Consider the following 7952-nt stretch of genomic DNA (forward strand, 5'->3'; position numbering starts at 1 on the left):
CTCTTCTTCCTCCTCTTCTTCCTCCTCTTCTTCCTCCTCTTCTTCCTCCTCTTCTTCCTCCTCTTCTTCCTCCTCTTCTTCCTCCTCTTCTTCCTTCCTCTTCTTCCTCCTCTTCTTCCTCCTCTTCTTCCTCCTCTTCTTCCTCCTCTTCTTCCTCCTCTTCTTCCTTTCTCTTCTTCCTTCTCTTCTTCCTTTCTCTTCTTCCTTCTCTTCTTTCTTTCTCTTCTTCCTTCTCTTCTTCCTTCTCTCCTCCTTTCTCTCCTCCTTCTTCCTGGGCATTTGTCAGATTTTCCCCTGATATTCAGTGTCCCATTCCAGAATGACTGACTTGCAGAAGTGCAGCATTTAGAAATCACTTTTGTTCTAGAGCTGATTCTGCTGGTCCCCAGCTGGCAAACACTCAGGGTTCTCCCTGTGTCCCTCTCACAGGTTTGGAGAGAGATAAGTTTGACAACAAGACAGTCACCTTTGAAGAGCACATTAAGGAGGAGCACAACATGTGGCACTATTTGTGCTTTATTGTCCTAGTGAAAGTCAAAGATTCCACAGAATACACAGGACCAGAGAGTTACGTGGCAGAAATGATCAAGGTGAGTTTGGAGTTTTGCTTTTTTTTCCCCCTAGTTTAGACCAATCCAGTGGAATATTGGGTACAGTGCTCTGTATTGTATTTAATTCATTTTGTAAGTGTACCTGTGACTTCCCAGCCCCCAGAGCACTCTGTGTGTGTGCTGGAGTAGGTGACAGTGAGTGGCTTGGATCAAGGGAAGAGAACCTATTCTGCCTTAAATTCACATTTAGGGAGAGTATTTTCAAGCTGGTGGAAGTGTCTGACCAACAGGTTATAACTTGTCCTCGTATAAATATCTCCAACTGACTTGTAGGATTTGTTGTCATATGATTTGAGCTTATTATTGTGAAAAACTACAATTAATGTCTACTCAATTGGAAGGGCTTTTAATGAGAGAATTAAAAGCCTCATCTCTGCCAAGCTGCAGGTTCAGAGCTCCTGGAATTAGATCCAAAGCTCAGTCACTAATTTGTGTCTTCTGGCTGGGGAGCAAAATCTGTTTGATTTATAGAATTTCAGTGTAATTCCTTTAGAGCAGAGCACTTTGCTGCCTCCCTCCCCTCCCAGCTCTTCTGAGGTCCCACTCCCTCAGGGTGGCTCTGGGGATCCCCCCGAGCCCTCTCCCAGGTCAAACGTGTTATTTTGGGGTCACCAAAGTGTCCGTCCTACTTCTGGATTTCTACCTCAGTAATGAGGGCTTAAAGAAACCTTGTGAGCAGTCACCTGATAGAGGATTAGCACAGTGAGATAACCAAGTGCATCACTGCTGCTTTCCAGTCTGGCTGATTATTCTGCTCCCTTCCTTTATCCCCCAGCAGCACACATGACTTCAGGGGGAAGCACTGCACTTCTGAAGGGTTTTTGCTTCTAAAAGACGATTTTGTGTTGTGCTTTTGCTTCTAAAAGATGATTTTGTGCTGTGTTTTTGTTGTTGTTAAAAGCAGTTTAAAGAAAGTTTCAGTTGGCAACCAATTCATTATTTCAGATGAACGGTTGGAATTAGATAAGAACCGAAAATTAGTCACTGAATATGTTTGCATGAAGCACAAAAACTGGAGAACTTTTATGATAATTCCCATTCATTAAGTGTCAGCAAGGGCTAATTACTGTGTGTGGATGGGAGTAGGGATAAATTATGCATAGCCAGAGTGTCTCATGCAGATGCAATTTTATGTAACCATGTGCTCTAGGTAGAGGTTTGGAGTGTGTCTGGAGTTGGTGGGGTTTTGCATTTCATGAGCCAGTTTTAAATGAGGATCTAAGAGCAGGTCTCAGTGAGGGCTGATGAACGTGGGCTGTGACTGCATGAGTGTGGAATAGGCAGGAAATCTGGATTTCACCTCAGAGCTCTGTCACCATCCTGCCCCAGGCTCAGGCTGCTGTGCCCTGGCTCTGGAGTCCTCTGCAGCCCCTGTATTCCTGAGGAGCCTTTTGGCAAAGCTTACTCTGAAAATCAATTTCTTTCCAGTGTCCTTTTAACATTAAAACTTCCCGTTCTGCCCTGAAATCTGGGTGTGAAACATGATGAATCTGTTTCTCTACCTGACCTGTTTTAAATGCTGCTGGAGGAGCCAGAAGTGCTTTTTTTTTTTTCCCATTCAAGGTGTTTTTAGGGATAATTTGGGTGGAGTTTGGCCCATCTGTTCCTCAGGCTTTCTGTGTTCACAGAATCCCAGATTGGTTTGGGTTGGGAGGGACCCCAAAGCCCACCCAGTGTCCCCCTGCCATGGGACACCTCCCACTGTCCCAGGCTGCTCCAGCCTGGCCTTGGACACTTCCAGGGGTGGGAACTCTCCAACCTCAACCTCTGGACAGAATCCCATGAATGCAGAAGGACAGACCAAGGAAAGCTTTAAATACATCCATGAGTGCCAAGGCAGGGATTCACTGTGGAGCTGATGTTTCCCATGGGCTTGTTGAGCCACCAGCCTCTCCTGGGAAGCCTCCTTGGGGCATGGCTGGCTTTTAAAGGGAATTTCCTCCCGTATTTCAGACTGAAGGTGGCACTGTAACATCTTGGATAGTGGCAGAGATGGGGCACGTCTTCCCCGGGCTGTGTGGGACCAGCGTTCAGCTGCTGATTTTCCCCATCTTTAGGAGCTGGGGTAGGAAGCATCCTGTGCTCCCAGTCCTGCTGTGATGGCAGAGCACACCTCAAATGTTTCACCTGTGCTCTGACTCCCAACAAAACACCTTCAGAAAACTCTTGGCTTTCTGCCCCTCGGTAAATGAAAGAACAAAAAAAATTAAGAAAATACAGTTTTATAAACTGCCTTTGCCATTTAGTGTTTGTGGGTTGTTCCAACACTACAGAGCAGTAAAAAAATAAATACAGAAAGAATTGAGGACACTTCAGTTGTATCCACTGTCAGTTTGTGAGTTGCTTCCAGTGCTGCTTGTACAACGCTTTAAAGATATTTTAAGCACTGTGGTATCAAAAGAATCCTGGACAATTTCATTTATGCAGTTAGTGAATATTCAGGCGCCTTTAGGAGTGATCTTGAATTTTTGATGTTTTCTTGTCTAAAAATAACGTGTGTAGAAAGGCAGTTTTGAGGATTCCCACTGTATTGGGGATGGCAGAGCTGGATCTGGCCCATAGCATTCATCCTGTACCCTTCACGATCCTGACCCCACGTTAAAAGAAATTGCAGCCTTGAAAATCAATGATTAACTACAATTCCATAGTGAATTTTATATTTCTTCACAGACAGAAGCTCATTAAATTCAAACACATGACAAGGAAAGAAGTCAACAGGTACACTTGGAAACAGAGCTGAGTTTAGGGCACTGAAGACTGGTGAAAAAATCAAAATTCAAACTATCAGTGATGTGACCTGAGCCAGCCTGGGCTGGTGGGAGGTGTTCCTGCCCGTGGGGCTGCAATGAGATGAGCTTTAAGGTCCCTTCCCACCCAAACCAGTCTGGGATTCTGGGGTTCTATAAAATAAAATGTAATAACTGTTCTGACAGTGCTGCTGTCACTCTCAACTTGCAGCACTGCCACTCTCCCTCCCATAACCCTGTTCTGGGCCCAGTTTAGGGCTGTTGGTGGCTCTGGGATCTGAACTGCTTTGGTTGAGTCCCATGCAGGGCCAGGCTGCCCTGGGCTTGTAGCTGCAGGTCCAGGCTGCTGATGGAGGCTGGAATTCCTCCCCCTGTAAACAGGGATAATGTTCCCTTTCATCAGCGAGGGGAGCGGGTGCCTGCTGCCACAGATGATGTAAAACTCGGGGTATCTCAGGAATCTTTGCTGGGAATGGCTGGAGATGCTGAGGGAATGGGGCTGCAGGGGTGGGCTGGAGGAAACTGTGCACACCCCACTGCTGCCCTGCCCTGCCCTGGCAGCCTCCTGGCAAATGGACTTCAGCAGCTCCCCTTGGCAGTGCATCCCTGAGCCACCTCCCCAGCACCAGTGGAGTGGCACAGGCAGTGCTGCAGGATGTGAGGAGACATCTCCTGGGAGCAGAGATGATCTCTGGCTCTCCTGGCCAAGGAGGGATGTGGCTCTGTCCCTGCAGAGGGGCACTGAGAGAGGGGCTGGCTCTGTGCTCCGAGCAGGGTTTATCCAAAGGGATGCTGAGGGAACCTGCCGTGATTCCCAGGAACAAAGGCCCCGGTTCTGAGGCTCTGCAGTCACCAGGAAGATCAGGTGATGTCTGAATAACACCCTGTGTGTGGGAGGTGGGGGGATCCACTTATCGCCTTGGCCAGACATTGACATCCACACCCAAATGACTCATGTGAACTCCGTGCAACTCCCTGCAGATTAGTTCATTTAAATGTCTTATCTTCCCATCCCGGCCTGAGAATTCCTCCTGGAGCTCTGTGCCTTTGCCTGCAGTTGCTGTGGCAGCCTGGGCAGCTCAGCTGTCACCGGGGCCTTGGCAGGGCTGTGCCACAGCCAGCTGTGTGCAGGCATTTGGAATGTGTCAAATCTCTCACTCTGCAGCTCTGCACAGAGAAAACCACACGGGCACCCGGGGTTTGTGTGCGTTCCTAAGCTGTCTGCAGGCAGCTGTCACAGCACAGACAAATATTTGCATGCCCAACTCCTGCATCCCCTGCTCTGCACCTTGAGCAGTGTGGGTACGAGCCATGGCTGTCGGGGGCTGCGCATCCAGATGTGCTTATTAGAAAATAAAGGCTGCTTTGGAAAAGCTTTTAGCACAGAGCTTCCTAACCAGCTCCTGCAGCTCCCCCCTGTTTATAATCCAAGCAGGATCTGTGTCATTAACAACCTTTATTACAGAAATGAGGCAGAGGTGTCACGGTTGCCCAAGATCCCATGTCTGGATCGAGGGCACCGAGTTCCAAACCTGGATCGTGTTGTCATTGAAAAGGAATCATTTACAAATAGGAGTGATGGCACAGATATCCTTAAAGGAATTTGGAATAGAAATGAAGGCTGCAGTTTTCCCTTTGTACCTTAGTTAACCTCAGTGTGTAAACCTGGGGATTTAAGTACGTTATTGGGCTTTTTCCTTGGTGTCCTGAGCTCTGTCCTGTAATGAGAAGTGTTTCTGGTTCTGGGTTTGAGTGAGTGCTGCCAAGCCACAGCCTCCTGGTAAGCAAAGACAAGGTTCTGTCAGCGTCAGGCTTTCAAATTGCATCCTTTCAGAAGTGCAAGTGTGCCTTGAAGCCTTTCCCAGGGAGTTTCCCAGCAAGGACAGTCACTGTGCTCTGAAACCCAGCAGGAACGTGGCATTCACCAGGGGTGATGGCTTTGAGGAGTGGCTGTGTCCCAGGCTCTCCATGAGATCCAGTTCAGCTGGAGATGACCAGGACTGGCTTTGCACTGCAGCACCCACAGGAGTGACCAGGGCAGACCATGAGACTTCCAACCCAAAGCATTCCAAAAGGCCCTTAATGATTCCAGCACTGGTGAAAGACATACGTATGTGAAACTACAGTCTGAGAAAGTGTTGGAAGCTTAGCCATGTTCATCTGTCATTTGTGCCTGGAAATCCTGTACTTCAGGCAGAGTCAAGCAGGAGAGATTTGTCATATCAGTATTGAGCAAAGCAACTGCAGTCACAGAAGTGAGCAGCCCGTGCAAATGACTCGGTTACAGATGAGGAAATTGGGGTTTTGGGGCTACCAGTCACTGTGATACTGCTGCAAGCTGGGAGAGGAGGAAGACCAGGGAGGTCAGGATGTGTGACCTGGAGCTGACAGCGCTCAGCTGGGTGGTGACTTCCCAACAAGCTGCATCTTGAGATAGCTGGCTGGAGTTAGCCAATATAATTACAGGGTTAAACAAGAAATCATGGCAGAGGCTTGGAAGAGCCAGCAGTGTTTGGCAGCAGGCCCTGGGCTGCTGGAAACACTGTGTCATAGGCACGGGCTGAGCTTTGTGTTCACACGGGGAGGAACTTGTTCCACCCTTGGTGCAAACCTGGAGCTGCACTGGGAGAAGGAATGGTCAACCTCATCTTCCCCAGCCCTGGCACAGGTGCCCAGAGCAGCTGGGGCTGCCCCTGGATCCCTGGCAGTGCCCAGGGCCAGGCTGGACAGGGTTTGGAGCACCTGGGACAGTGGGAGGTGTCCCTGCCATGGCAGGGGATGGAACAAGATGAGCTTTAAGATCCCTTCCAGCCCAACCCATTCTGGGATTCTCTGGAGTGTCTGAGCTGGCTGCCCCAGGGTGGGCTGTGGGAACCCTCCTGCTCCTGGAGGAGAACCCCACATGTTCCTGTGCTTGGTTTTCCCTGATAAACCACGCTGGGAATGTTGGGCTGGCGCCCCAGCTGAGCAGGCAGAGGTTTCCCTTGGGCTGAGCGTGCGTATGGGGAAGGCCTGGGTGGATGAAAGCAGAAGGAAAGGCTTCGGGCCAGTTCTGGGGAATGGGATGTTTGCATAACGTGCTGGCTTTGGGTGGATCCCAAACAGCTGCCGGGGTGGGTGCCCTGTCCTGCTCCTGGAGCTGCGCCAGCGCCCTGGAGAGGGGGAAGGCTCCTGCCTGGAACCGAGGGGTGACGCACTGGGAACACAAACCGCTGGGACCAGAAAGCCCCGTGGGGCCCAGGAGGTGGCCCAGGGCTGGGGCGAGGCTGGCCCTGAGTCATCACCACAAGTGACCCCGCTTGTGCAAGAGGACGTGGGTGACAGCAGCCACTGCCACCAGCTGTGCTCGGCCTCTGCTGGGGAATGGCTTGTCCTGCCCAGCTGTGGAGGAGTGACATGCCCCACTTCAGCAGGGATCCAAACAGCCCGGAGGAGCTGCTGTGGAGAGGTGGCCTGGTCCTTTTGGGAGGTGGGACCTGGCCTCCAGGAATGCCATCCCCACAGTCCATCGGGCTGGGTGGTGCTTGGCTGGGCTCCAGCGAGCCACCCACAGCAGAGCTGTCTCAGGGCTGCAGGGCCATGGTCATCCTCCACCTTTGGGAATGGTGTCTGTGTTCCAGGTTCCCTGCTCAGCACCAGCCCAGGTGCCACTTGGGTTTTTAACAGAGAAAAGGAGGTTATTGCACCCCAAACCTTGTGTCATCAGCCTTCTGTGGAACAACATGGGGCACGTGAGGAGTTGAGAATGTTCTGTGTGGAGTGGGGACACCATCAAGTGCTGGTTTTTATAGAGGGGAGAAGTGCAGCTCGTGTGGAAGAAGTGATGGTGAGGCCTTTGCAGCAGAGAGAGAACCTGATGTGGGGATTTTTCCAGGAAGCTCAAGAAAGACCCAAGAGGAGTCCCATCTCACCACAAACAAACAGATGAATTTTCAGAGTGCTGCACAGAGCTCTTTTGTAGCTGTGTGGGTCTGATTTTTAACTTCCCATGACAGAAACTGAAATTTGCTGCTGCCACCTTTCCCTGCTTGTGTTAAGAAACAACTGGATGTGGCACTCGGTGCTCTGGGCTGAGTGACAAGGTGGAGAATGGGGCACAGCTTGGACTTGATGATCTTGGTGGTTTTTTTCTAAGCAAAATAATTCTGTTGTTCTGTAAGTGATGCTGCTGGGCAGCGCTCTGATGGCAGCCGTAGGGATTTATTTTGGAGAGGGTTGAATTATCCCTTCAGCACCTGTAACACTCAGGCACAGGGGTAGCTGGATACATGCAGACCCTGGAGAGGAGAGGAGAACCATCAGCTGCCATCCCTTGCCCAGGAGGAGCAGAGCTGGTGCCTCTCAGAACCTCTCAGCCTTTCTCAGAAGCAGCCCTTCGGCAGAAGCCGGGAGGAGCCGGCGCTTCTCAGAATGAATCGCGTGTGCCTCACGCAGCACCGCTTCCTCTTCCTCACCTTTCCAAGCAGGGATGGTCACCCCCGTGTCTGAGACTCGCTGCTACTTGCCTTACAACAGGGACTTTTCCAACTTTACCTAGAAAAGAGCTGCAACCCGAAACCCAGCCCTTGCGGTCAGCCAGCTTCCGCCAGCGGCC

General features: G+C 50.7%; 1 protein-coding gene across 13 annotated transcripts in view; it reads left to right on the forward strand.

Moving 5' to 3' along the window:
* ITPR1 (inositol 1,4,5-trisphosphate receptor type 1) overlaps positions 1-7952 on the forward strand; it is a 159492-nt gene that overhangs the window by 142234 nt on the left and 9306 nt on the right. For all 13 annotated transcript variants that reach the window (XM_033517333.1, XM_033517334.1, XM_033517335.1 and 10 more), the window contains one exon: positions 430-590. In XM_033517333.1, coding sequence (XP_033373224.1) covers positions 430-590 — 161 coding nt within the window. The remainder of the gene's footprint in view (positions 1-429; positions 591-7952) is intronic.

The sequence above is a fragment of the Parus major genome, chromosome 12 (genome assembly GCF_001522545.3).
Source record: "Parus major isolate Abel chromosome 12, Parus_major1.1, whole genome shotgun sequence".
NCBI lineage: Eukaryota > Metazoa > Chordata > Aves > Passeriformes > Paridae > Parus > Parus major.